Genomic DNA, 13,243 nt, shown 5'->3' with positions numbered 1-13,243 from the left:
AGAAAAGACACGTGTGTAGACTTAAACCCTGTTTAATCTACATGGGAATACAGAGTAATTAGAATTCGATCCCATTCAAATTGAACATCGATTGGCAATTCAGTGTTATGGGCTGCGCCATTCAAAACCACAAGAAGAACCAGAGCGTACCCAGAGAGTCACAGAGAGCACAGGTGACCCGTGACTCATAGGCAGGACTCCCAGCTATTGACCTCTCATAGGAATTGACAGTGATCAGGAGGGACACATCAAGCAACAATGTCAAAGGTAGAGAAACAACGACTGCGGATGACTCCCTTGTGGCTCCAAGAAGGTGGCCTTAGAATACCAAGGGGAAAAGAAGTGCTTGGGAGCAGGTGAAGAGGGTAGCAACCAGAGACCCTACGTTGATCAGCACTTCTTAAGAAGTCAGCCGGATCACTTGGATGAAATCCAACGACAGGCTAGAAGAAGTTTACAGGATATCAGCAACCCTGCCACTACAGACGAAGCAAGAGGGGGCCCCTAATGACATGACCGGAGAAGCAGTGAGACTAGCAGGAACCCAGAGTGATCTGGCCTGGGGCTACAGAGAAGGGTAAGCGGGCAACTGTTAATTCAGATGTAATACGTGCTCTGGAAGAATTGAAATTGACAGTGGAGAAGAAACTGGACAAGTCTGGGGATTTCATTTATGAATGCAGCTTAAAAATGATTAAAGCATTAAAGATGGTAAAATCAGTGGGGCAACAGCAGATCAATGGTCTCTGATTGTCACTCAGAAATCAGTAAAGAAAGGCTGCAGTGAAAAAGAAGACATGAATGTGCTGCAGATTTTATATTAAATTTGTGTTGGCAGCATAAAGAAAAGCAGAAAGTTTTAGAAAGAAATTATGTAATGAGAATCAAGCTTAGGAAGATCTATATTCAATATAATTAAGTTGTGTCTACAGCATAGTGCCAGTTCACAACAACAATCTTCTCGAAGGACTTTACATAGGTTGAGGTTTAGCAGAAACATATAGAACCCAATAAATCCTTCTTGAGCAAGCACTAGGTGACAGTGGACAGGAAAAACTCTCTTTGATGGAATATTTCTCCAGCAGAACCAGGCTCGGGGTGGGTCACCGCCTTCCTCAACTGGTTGAGGATGAGTGGAGAGCGGAGAGAGAAAAGAAAATTATAACAAGAAGCAACTGACAAAAACACTGGTTTAGTTTAGTTTAAAGTGTATGTCATGCATTGAAGTCTATTTTAGAGGACTGAGATCCAGATCCAAAACATCTGGAATAAGGGCCTGCAGAGGGACCTTTTTAAATCAAGCAGAGAAGACAGACAAATTCCTTCCTTCCTGTGGAACTGAACCTTCATTTAAAAACACTGCCTTTGCCCTTTTCTGCTTTGTCCTCTAACGTTCTAAAGAACTACACAAACTGGACAGTGTCTAATGAACCTGGTGGATTGTACCTCTTCAATCCACCAGGTTCATTAGACACTGTCCAGTTTGTGTAGTTAAATTGTGCAGCTTTTGGGTTTGAGATTTATTAGGTCTTGGCAAAATGAAGAGCAAACTTCTGAGACATAATGTAATATTTTACATGTTAAAGGTCAAACTTAAATGTGCCTGCTCTTTATATCTTATATCTATATATAACAACATCTATCTCTGTTGTTGCGTTATTCAAATTTGATACTTTCCACTGTTTAATAGAAAATGTTCAAAATGTTTTTTAATAATTTTAATTTACTTTTACTTTTGTTTCTGCTTCATTTTATATGTCATAACATCTTTTGTCTCACTAGACCACACGATTATTTCCATGTTTCCATGAATGTCTAACACACTTTAAAATGTACTGTCAGAATTTTCCAGGTTCTCCATCGCTCCATAATCTAATTCATCATAACTCAGAAATTAACCCTTTTCATTTTGTATATCTGCCAGGAAAATAATATTTTTGATCTATCCAGTTTTTTAAGTAAAGTGGTTAATTCTTTCTGGTTATGTTTTCATTGTTGCAAATTTTTGTTTTATGAGGAGAAGAAATATGGACAAAGCATAATTTTGCTGCAGGTTAGACATTGTCGATGAAACCGTGATAGCTTTCGTGGTCATTTTGGTACATGACAGTTAAATATTAATATAAACTGTATTCCTCCCCATCATAATCTGGCTGCATCACCCTGGTATATGTGTGATGACGTGTAATGGTTCTGGGTAGCAAGGCGACAGGTTGCTTTGTTTTTCTCATCAGGATGAACCGTAGAATTAGTGTTGGCGGAACAAACCTAAGGGGAACCAGCTATTAACATAGAAAGTTAAAAAAAAAACTAGTTATTAACTTCGCCTTATTTCTCTATTTGAGATCACGCCTGAACCAAGGCTAAGTAAAGGGGACAGACATAGTGACGTCCCGCGGGTTACGCGGATACATTAAACGAGCGCCTCCTCCCTTCACTTTACCATCGTAGGACGTTTGTTGACAGCACTGCAGAGGAAAGATGGCGGCGCCCACAGCAGCAGAACGATCCATGAACGAAGTGACAGATGATACATTAAACCATGTCAACAAAATCAGCCACAGTACCGAACCTTTGTCACCAGATTCAGGTGAATTGCTGGACTTTTTGGTGGATTTCTTGGACAGAGAAGTGGGTAGCGACCTGAAATCGCTGAAGAATGTTGGCGACCTGCTGGAAAAGCTGAGACAAGAAAACCTCGCACTGGAGGAGCAGGTGAAACATCAGCTCTTGGATTTCTTAGTAATGTTTGTGGAATGGAAATAACTCGTCTTGTTCAATTAGTTATTTTGAATGAGTACCGAATGAATGGAAGTAAAAAAAATATATAATGTTAACGTTAGTTCATAACGTAGAGGGGGTTAGTCCCTAATAAACAGTAAATACGTGTCGAAACACCGATTTTCTACCTGCCTCTCGCAGGTTTAGTAAGGGTACATTAATATTGAACTTCTGTTTCCTGTATTAAAATATCTCTTTACTCTTATGTGGATAACCCCCCCAGATGACGTCATCTGGAGGAGTTCTGGAGAAGCAGAACTTTTTTTCCACAAGATGAAGGCAGAGGTCAATATAGTACCATTTAAAAAAAACACGTGCTTCCCAGATTAGAACTGTAGGATGTAAATTTGATGACAACTGATGAAGTCGCCCTTTAAGTGGTAATTTGAAACTTGTGGGTGACATGTTTGACTTGTTTTGTGTTTGTCCTCTGAAGGGCAGTAGTGACAAGAAAGTCCACTTCACCCCTTAAAGCTAGTTATACAGTATATTATGCATTTATTGACTTATGTGATGCATCGTAAAAATGCTGCTGAAGGTCCACTAGGAAAACACTAAACTTGACATTATTCTCTCATGGTAAACAATTCCTATTTCCAGCTTTGTCACAATTGTGGCCTTGTTGCACTGATGCTAAACTAAAAATTTCCAGCCTTAGCCTTTTACTAAAACATTTTAAATTCAGGAAATCTTAAAGGGTCAAGAGAAGATGGCCTGTATTTGTTGGTAACTTTATAACGATCCTGGACAGAAACCTAGACAAGATGGCTTCTGCCTCAAAATAACCGGGGTTTTTTAAAGTAAAACACCGGGTGCCAAAAGCAAAAAGTGTTTGGCTGCAGCTATAAAGTCCCAGATACAAACATTTTAAGGTTTTATATTGACTTTAAGGGAGAACAAGAGCATGTCTTCAGGCCTCATTAGCCAGTGTGTTTTTTGATAATAATGCAAAGTATTTATTGACAGTTGGTGGCTGAACTAAAGGACGCCAAGCATCAACCAACCACCATCGTTATTAAAATGAATTATAATCCTGATTATACACAACCTTTGCTCATAAATGTGTCAAATACAAGCAGTGAGTTTTTTTTAAAAATTTGTGTCATTCAGGTTTTGACTGTATCCAGTTCTGTGCCTCCAAAAGTTGCCGCCTCTCTTTCTGCTGCTGAGGAAGCCCGATGTTCCCTGGAGGACCTTCTGCAGAGGGAGCGACGTACCTCTCACAAGCTGCACCAGGTAGAGACACTGCCTGTTACAAATCATTCTGCTTTGTTCTCAGCTCCCAGTAATATCGTAGATATAGTCGCACAGGCTGAATGTTATTGAAAAATCTCAGTCACCAATAGGGAATTTATTTTAGTACCAGTACTTTGCTACTGTTTGCTGAGTCTAAATGTTTGACCATATGACATGCTTTTTACATCTGGTAGCACCTGCATGGAGCGCAGCCTTGGATCGATAATCTTCGGCAGACGTTTGACCAAGTTGAAAACATAGAGAGACATGTGAAATACCTACGCTGCCTTCAACATATAGAGGAACTCAGGTAATGTAAATGACGGTGAAGTGATTAGGACTCATATTTGTTACCAAAAAAAAAAACGTTAACATATTTCCGTCCCTTCTGACGTTTGCATTCTTGTAATCACAACATTTAGTGCTAATTTAACTAATTTCCATGAATTTCTTTGAAAGCTCACAATTCTTTTTCTGTTCATGGCTAATTTTTCCGCACGTTTGACCTACACTCTGTACTGTCCCTGAACTCCTCACCAAAGCTGCAGATGAGAGCTTGCTTGTGCTCGGGTGGTGTTGCTTTGTTAAAGTAAAGCTTACACAGGAAGGCAAATGATGGGTCCATGTGTTACGAGTAGAGGAGAAATCTCAGATTATTGGGATATTAAATGTACTGTATAGGTCTTTACGCATTCAAGATGGTGCACACGAATAATTTGAAACATTATTTGAGTTTTTTAAAGCTACTACTTTTGCAATTTTCACCTGCGCCTTCAATATTATTGCACAAGTACTTAAAAACATGTCGACTGGCCAAAATCAGGCATTTTTAGGCTGCAATAATTACGTTGGACGTTCTTGAAATTCTGGACGGACTGATACATAGGCAATAAACCGGTAATAAAATAAGTCAGGCACCTACTGTAATACTTTTGTTTCTTGTTACTTACTCACCATTCTAAACATTTATTGCTGTTGTCTGGATGGTCTCAAGCTCACGTGGGAAAATGTTATTCGTTATAATCAATTTCCACAAGAGTGAGGCAATGCGGATTTTATATATGTCCTGAGATGACTTTTGTATGTCTGCCATGGGGAAACAGAAGCAGTTAAATGTTTTGTACCTGCAGCGCTGTAGTTCAGCAGTGCCTGATGACCACCAGCGTCTGGGAGGCCATAAGAGCAGTGGACACCATGGCGGCGCTGGACAATGGACTAAACCAGTCCGGATGTTCTCACCTCCAGAATTTCCTCCGGGAAACACTTCACTTCTGGCACAAGATCATTAAAGACAGACTGTCTAGGTATATCTTCACTTTGTACGTAAATGTGGCCAAGTTTAGAAATGCAAGGACATACGCTGTATCATTGATGTTCTACATGATCTCAACCATCCTGTTAAATTGTCTTTTAGTGATTTCGAGAAAGTGCTGACTCAACTTCACTGGCCAATCATCTCGCCTCCTACTCAGTCGCTGACACCGGCTCCGAACAGTCAGGAGATCAGCAGCCAGCTGGATTTGCTTGTCCCACAGCTACTTGCCCTGCAGACCTCGTATCCTTCAGTTTGGGCTCCTGCATGGAAGGACATTTCTTAAATATATAAATCAAATTAAAGCTATTATAGGGCTGAAGCACATTCTTGTAGATGAAGAAATTCATGATGAAGTGCAAGATGAAAGATGGAGTGTTTATAACTTGGTAGGTAAAGAGTGTTATAAAGGGGAATCTGATTGTTTTATATTGCCTTTATGTTCTTAAATGAACATTACTATAATATATATCATTTTGCTGGCTGTTAAATCCACAGCAAGTGTAAACAGCTTTAATCTCAGCTTTAATTTGATTTAAGAGTTTTGTTAATAATTTGGTATTAACCAAGTAGCTATTTTATATATAGATTTATAATTTGCTGTAGCATGTTTTTCCACATCTCTATAGGCTTTTTACATGTATTTGTCTCCAGTCTGATCTCTCTGTATGTTTTCCATCTTGTGCTGTTCATGAGCACAGTCATTTTCTGACCAAACACACATGACCTACACTTATTAATTTCTCTAAATACACCTTGCTTCTGACAGCAGATGCTAAATTTAAAAATTACACATGATATGCACGTGATGAAACTGCACAAAGGCAAATGATATGTCCAGTTGTGATGAAAACAAAAATCCATCCCAACCACCAGCTGAAGTTGACAATAGCGAGAAATTTCCAATCAGCTTCATTAGCTTGGTGATTTACATCTGTCTCACACCAGTTGCGCAAACGTTCATCCCAGAACTGATTATTGATTGACAAGTCAGTTCAGTGCATTACAATTTTTTTTAACATGCTTATTTTTTTTTTATCGTTATGTTGCTCTGCAAAAACATGTTAGTTCTTTATAAGTAGTAGTAAAAGTAAGTGTTTTCTTCACCAGTGAAAGAATTCCTTAAACATTCGCCACCTTCTTTTCATGGTCTTCCAGGTTTTTGATTATCCTGAGCTCATCAGTTTGTTCTATTTACCACAAACTTGGATTTATTTACTGCATCTACTGTTTTCCTAAACCTCACCTTGCAGTGATGACCTTATATTTCAGAGGTCTTTGGGCTCTGGTCAGGGTATACCCCCTACCCAGGTGGTGTCTTCAGCCACATCTCGATCCCAAGAGCCTCCTCTGTGTCTGCCCATCCAGATCATGCTGCTGCCGCTCAGCAAGAGGTTCAGATATCACTTCTATGGCAATCGACAGACCAACTCCCTTAGCAAGGTATGTGATGCGCCGAAACACCCATCACAGGTGTTAAAGTTCTCTTTTAAGCTCTCAAGTACAACATTATTAGGTTCACCAGTGTAGGCTGTCACTGCCTTTGCCATTGCAGCCAGAGTGGTACCTCACACAGGTTCTGTTGTGGATGGGGAACAGCTCCGCCTTCATGGAGGAAAAGATCCAGCCCATCCTGGATCGAGTTGGGGTTCCCATCAGTGCCAGGGTATGTTGTTTTATACGACTTCTAATGACTTCAGTGGAAGAGGTTTCTCCCGCTGTATGAATGCACAGCACCAGGCAAACGTACAGGTTTTATCTGCATCTCAGTAAAAGTGTCATTTAAGAGTAACTTTTTCATTCCACATTTAAAAGTTCAAATTTCACTTTTTCATTGAGTTTACCAAGTTTCATTTATGCGATGTCCAGTTCTAAAATATGTAATATGATTGGAAATGTAGGCCTAAGTTCAGAACCTCCTCATCGTGCTTATTAGAACATGGTTACTATGGAATATATTTTCCAAACTTTTTCAGAAGATGTTACTGAATAAGAGAAAAAGACATCTAATTATTATCTGTGCCTGTGTGTAGGTGGAGCTGTGCCGAGGCCTGTTGTCTCTCGTCCAAGAGAAAGTGGCCAATGATGCTTCGAGGCTGCTGTATGATGATGTGGTCTTCTGCCACCTGGTAGAGGAGGTGCTGCAGTTTGAGAAGGAGCTGCGAAGCAACCAGTCCTACCCAGCAGCATTGCCTGGTCTGCTCCATCTCCTGCTTGACAATGGAGTCCTCCAGAAGTGGCTCATCGTGGAAAAGAAGAGTAAGTTGTAATCTTTGTAAGAAATATGTATTACTCAGATTATTATGGTTGTCCATTTACATTTTATGTTGAATCACCTGCAGAGTCTAGTCAGCTGCCTCCATGTTTTTTTTTAATTATCATAATTCATTTTGTTTTAGTTTTCTCTTTTATTACACTACAAAAAAACCTCCACACTCGCACATGTAGAGCAATGTGGGAGCAGTGTTTATTTTTTTTAAAGAAAACTCTCCAGGTCATACAGTGTTTCTTTTATATTAAGAAACTCATTTCATATACAGAGACACTGTTGAATCAGTTAGCTGTGTGTTGATCTGTGTGTGTTGGATTTAAGAATGAGCTAATACAGAATTGTATTTTTACTGGTTAAATGTGTCTGACATCTTGGAATAAGAGCTGTGGAATGTTTTACATTGGTGCACTAAATGTGGCCTTTATGGTCATAGTGAGTGAGGTGAAATAGCATCCTAACCCTGAATCCTTGGGTTTATGCAGTGGCAGTGGAGAAGATGGATGCCATGCTATCAGCCGAGGGAGCCTGGAGCTCTCAGTACAAAGATATCAGTGATATGGATGAGCTGAAGGCCCCAGACTGTGCTGAGACATTCATGACTCTGCTTCAGGTCATCACTGGTAAGACTACTCATTTTACTGATGCGGATGTTGTTTCAATCATTGTCAGTATGTCTTTCATATTTAGAAATGAAGAGTTAAACATGTATATACAGGAGGTTTTTTTTTTTTTTTACTTAGGAATTGAGGAAAAGGACAATTGCTATATAGGTCATGTTGGTATTATTTTTCTTTTCATAATTACTTAGCACTGTCTGATTCAGAGAAGAAGGCTCTCAATTGCAGACAACTTTGGTGTATCATGATATAAACATGCAGCCTCGATAATACTGGATAAAATTTTCGGATTTATGTAATTCTGCCATACTCAGAACGATATCGAGGTTTGCCCTGTCCTTCTGCACAACTGAAGTTTCTGGCTCTACAAAGAGAACTGGTTGATGACTTCCGCATACGACTCACTCAGGTAATAATTTGAAGAATTTCAAGAATCAAGAATAACTTTATAATCCCCAAAGGACAACCATTTGTGCTGCAGGAGATTATTGTTTTTATGTTCCAGGTAATGAAAGAGGAGTCCCGCTGCCCCCTCGGAGCCCGTTACTGTGCAATCCTTAATGCTGTCAACTACATTTCCACCATCCTGACAGACTGGGGAGATAATGTGGTCTGTGGACTTTATTACATTTATTGATTTCATGTTTTGCATCTTTGCTAGAGCAACAGTGAGGGTTAAGTTAGGGTGCCCACAAAAGACTAGAAGAGAATTTAATGAATAAAGAATAGTGTAAATCAAAGGGTTTCAGCAGTTTAACAGTTTTTTCAAACTGTGCATTAGTGTGCGTTTACCAGACTTTTTTTGTTCTTCCCTCAGTTTTTCCTGCAGCTGCAGCAGGCTGCAGTTTCTCTCGGTGAGGAGTCAGTGCAGGGCCTGGGTGCGATAGAGATGGGTCGCCTGGCTTCTCTGGAGGGCTCTCTGTTCGAGGGTTTGCTGGCACTTTTGGATCGACTGAAAGGAGACATGATGGGAAGACTGCTGGAATGGACCATGAGAGAAATCACAGAAAAGGCCAAACCATACTGCCAAGACAGGTGGGATGTCAGATGACATACAACAACTAGTTTAGTCATTTTAACAAAGAAAACGTCTGTACCATTTAAAACAATATAGGCCATTGCTTTGTGTTTTAATTAAAATGTTACCGATGGAAGAGTTTGACTTGTTTGTATAGAGGCCTGTTTTTTTGGAGCCTTTGACAAATGCCTAAAAAACATGCCTCATATAAACCATGTGTCAGAAATGTGAATTTTAAATTTTAAATAAGCAGAGGTGACTTTAACGCTGATGTATTCTCTCTGTTGCTTTTACTCTGTCTTAACTAGGTGGTTGTCTCTACCATCCCAGCACGACCAGTCCACCATGACTCTGTCCAGTTCAGCTTGTCCCATGATGCTGTGTGTGAGGGACAGATTGTTGAACCTTCATCAGGTCCTTAGTCTTTCTCTGTTTCAGCTAGCCTGGCAGGGCCTGGCAGAGAAACTGGACAACTTTCTCTACCAAGAAGTAAGAGATAAATACTCAATGAAAACCTAACCATGTGATTTGTTACTCGGATCATCACCTTGGCTTTTTTTACCTCAGCTATAACCAGGTCATTGCAGTTTACAAAGTGGTAAAAAAAAGATTTGAATCCATGGGGAATTACAGCTCCTGAATCATACCGTGCTCCTTTTGTATACAACCGTAATTGAACAGCTTTGTCCAAGTCCCAGTCCAAAAGTTCAACACTTTATTCCAGGTTATTGCCAGCTTGGTGAAGCATTTCTATGTAATTACTCCAGTGGATTAATCAATCTTGAGATCCCTAGCAGCGTTTTCTTGTTTTTCTTTTTTATCTTTATTACACCTTCCTTCCTCCTATTTAAATCTAGGTTTTTCCTTAATGGAAACCACTTTCAATCCTCTTGATATTGCAAATAAGGTGTTAAACAGGGCTAAAGTTGGCAAAGCTGGGCAAGGACAATGAGTGATTCTACACCATAAAGTTTAACACTTAAAACTATGGCCTATTGATAAAAGACCATTGCAAAAGCAGTGTTCTTTCTTGATGATGATGATGATGATAATCAGAAAAAAAAGCAGGGGGATCCATAGGACAATCACTTTAAGTAAAAGTTGTTTTGCCAAAGCGCCTTATAATGTTTAAGTGTAGCTATAGCAAAGATAGAAGGAAAAAAGTCTCTGACTTCTGTGTGGGTATATGCTGAGACAGCTCACCAAAAAAAGAAGACGTAGCATCACTGCATGACGCTAAGGGCCACGAGGACACTGAGGTGTTGGCACATTTTTGCAGTGTGTTATATACAAAAACTAGTGAGACTCGTGTCAGAGGCTTTTCAGATGATGGCGGGTGAGGGGGCCGTCTGTCCCATCTGTGATGGGAACCATTTTGATTGGCTGTGCGGCTTAATGAATCTGTGCACAACAAGAGACCAGATTGTACTGGTACCCAACACAGGTACAGTTCGTATCTTCGTATCACACGGTCCTCATTTAGAAGTAGCTATAAACTATCTTTGCAGTGTATTCATGTGCCACTTGTCGACCTAGACAAAATACTTACTCAAGGTCTCAAAATACTAAATACCACCCACAGTAATTGCACTTGTGAATGAAGAGTTTGTCTCTAAATATAAATTAGGTTGGTCATGGTGGGTAATGACCATAAAGAACCATTTCCCTGCCTGTGCTTTGTTAGATCCCTATAATGGTAATAATGAGACATGTGACACCTCCCCATCACATATGTTCATAAATGACTTACTCTGTTACACCTGATTCCCAGGTTTCCCAGCAATCCTGCTTCAATGAAACTGACTCAAAACATCATGTGTCTCTCTGTCAGGTGATCCTGTCTAACCATTTCAGTGATGGCGGGGCAGCTCAGCTTCAGTTCGACATGACCAGAAACCTTTTCCCTTTGTTTGGTCATTACTGCAAAAGACCTGAGAACTTCTTTAAGCAGTAAGTGTGTGTGTGTGTGTGTGTGTGTGTGTGTGTGTGTGTGTGTGTGTGTGTGTGTGTGTGTGTGTGTGTGTTATCTTTATTTTAAAATTAGCAGGAAACATTTTATTATGTTGTGCTGATCATTTGGCAATTCATCATTTATTTTTTGCAATAATGGGCATTATTTTTTAGTGAGACATCATTAAAACTAATCAAATCAAAAAACGAATCTAATTTTTTGCATTTTTAAAAGCATTATACAACGAAAGTGCTTGCTCATATTGAGAAACTTTAGCTAAAATTATAGCTAGATGCTCCAGTTCCATACAGTCAGTCAGCAGCTGTAAAAGCCACATATTGTTCTCAGGAGTTGGTAGAGAACAAAAATAGATTGAAATATTGACCTACATTTATCAGGTTGACATCACCAATACCCAGAATGAATGATGTTGCTCGATGTGCAAACTTGAGTTGAAATTGTTTGCCTTCAAAGTGAAGAAAGAACTGTCAAGATCAGTTTAATCGCTCGTGTTTGCTTGTACTTTATGTGCACTTGTGTAGAATGTTGAAAAATAAACAGGTGTGTTCACGACAAAAAAAAAGATGTGGACATGTGATGTACAATTAAAGCTCCTGACAAAACACCAATACACTAAAGAGGCCAGCTGAAAGACATATAACTCCAATTTCTGTGTCTCTCCCCAGTGTAAAGGAGGCGTACATCATATTGGGTCTTAATGTGGGCTCTGCTCTCCTGCTGAGAAATCTGCTGAAACAGACTGTGGAGGAGACAAGAGATTGGGCAACTGCAGGGGACCCTCCTCCAGAGTCAGCACTGAATGAGTTGGGGGTTTACTGTTTGGCACCCTGTGATGTGTTGATTCTCCTCAACCTCAAAGCCTCTTTACCTGGACAGTGACATTTCCCGCTGGAGTGTGCAACACATGGAGTTCTTCTTCGTTTTGTTCTTATCACAAGCTTTAAAGTCTTTGAAAGCAAGACTAGAAAAATCTGCCCGCTATATCATTTAGCACTGTTTGGAAACTGTATTATTACTGTATGAACGTTATACAGTGACATACTTACAGTGTATATCCATTTTTGTGTTGCACAAGGTTTAGTTGGCTTAATTATACCACAAAGTATAAATAACTACATTGTCCATAGTCTGGTAGAGTATGTAATAAACCCAGCTGGCCTGCAATGCTTTTTATTATTTTTTTAAAATATATGTTATAACCTAATGTTTTAAATGTTTTTGTGTTTTTTGTTTCTTTGTGTTTTTTTTTCTGAATATGTTTACCTAATAACACAACTTCAAAGTGGACACTTGAACCAAAAGGCTAGGAGGAGCTGTAGATTTAAATTTTTCTTTGATTCATCACTGCCATGCATTTTTTTTTTTTAAAGTTGATTTGGCACTTAAAGGGAACGATGCCTTCACAAGTAAAAGTCCTGCATTTAAAATGTTACTATAAGAGCAGAATGTAGGCATACTTAAAACGCATCATGCAAAGGGGCTCTAGTTAATGTTATATTAAGCCTATTTATTGCATATTGTATTATATTATTATTGCTGATGCAATATTGTTCCTAGTTGCAGACAAAGCTGACATATAACCAACTTTAGCAAGAAGTAATATATTTGCCAGTAGGCTTTAATTTCCCATGTATTGTATACAATAAAAAAATTGACTGTGGACAAAATATTTAAAAAGTTACACACTGCATCTTAAAGATGATCCACTGATAATTTTTGTAAGCTGTCACTCCAATAAGTTCATTTTTTAGTAAAGCACAGTGGGCAGAAGAGAAGCAATATATTTAACTCTGAATCACTAAATATCCGCATTAAAATTCCTCCAAATTGGAGATTCATCCATTATCAGAAATTATCATATTAAATTTATTACGATCATAGTGTTTGAAGTCTAACCGCGTGTTCATGCCCACGTGACGTAATACCATGACAACGGGGTCCCCTGCTCGTTTCTCATTGGTCAGAATCTGGACTTCCGCCATATTCAAAAACAGGCCGGGGCCTCTGCTGTCGTAGCAAGATTTGTTTTTATTCT

At 39.3% G+C, this 13,243-nt stretch overlaps 1 protein-coding gene across 1 annotated transcript; it reads left to right on the top strand.

Moving 5' to 3' along the window:
* The first annotated feature begins 2,435 nt into the window (after window positions 1–2,435).
* rint1 (RAD50 interactor 1) lies at window positions 2,436–12,413 on the top strand. Its single transcript, XM_067489969.1, has 15 exons — window positions 2,436–2,715; window positions 3,892–4,017; window positions 4,212–4,327; window positions 5,148–5,321; window positions 5,432–5,572; window positions 6,583–6,772; window positions 6,885–6,995; window positions 7,363–7,588; window positions 8,084–8,221; window positions 8,533–8,627; window positions 8,724–8,828; window positions 9,036–9,253; window positions 9,545–9,725; window positions 11,068–11,186; window positions 11,874–12,413. The coding sequence occupies exons 1-15, from the start codon at window positions 2,482–2,484 to the stop codon at window positions 12,085–12,087; spliced, it is 2,388 nt and encodes a 795-aa protein (XP_067346070.1). The 5' UTR covers window positions 2,436–2,481; the 3' UTR covers window positions 12,088–12,413.
* The last annotated feature ends 830 nt before the right edge of the window (window positions 12,414–13,243 follow it).

The sequence above is a fragment of the Channa argus genome, chromosome 21 (assembly GCF_033026475.1).
Source record: "Channa argus isolate prfri chromosome 21, Channa argus male v1.0, whole genome shotgun sequence".
NCBI classification, from domain to species: Eukaryota; Metazoa; Chordata; class Actinopteri; order Anabantiformes; family Channidae; genus Channa; species Channa argus.
This window is presented reverse-complemented; position numbering and strand designations above follow the sequence as displayed.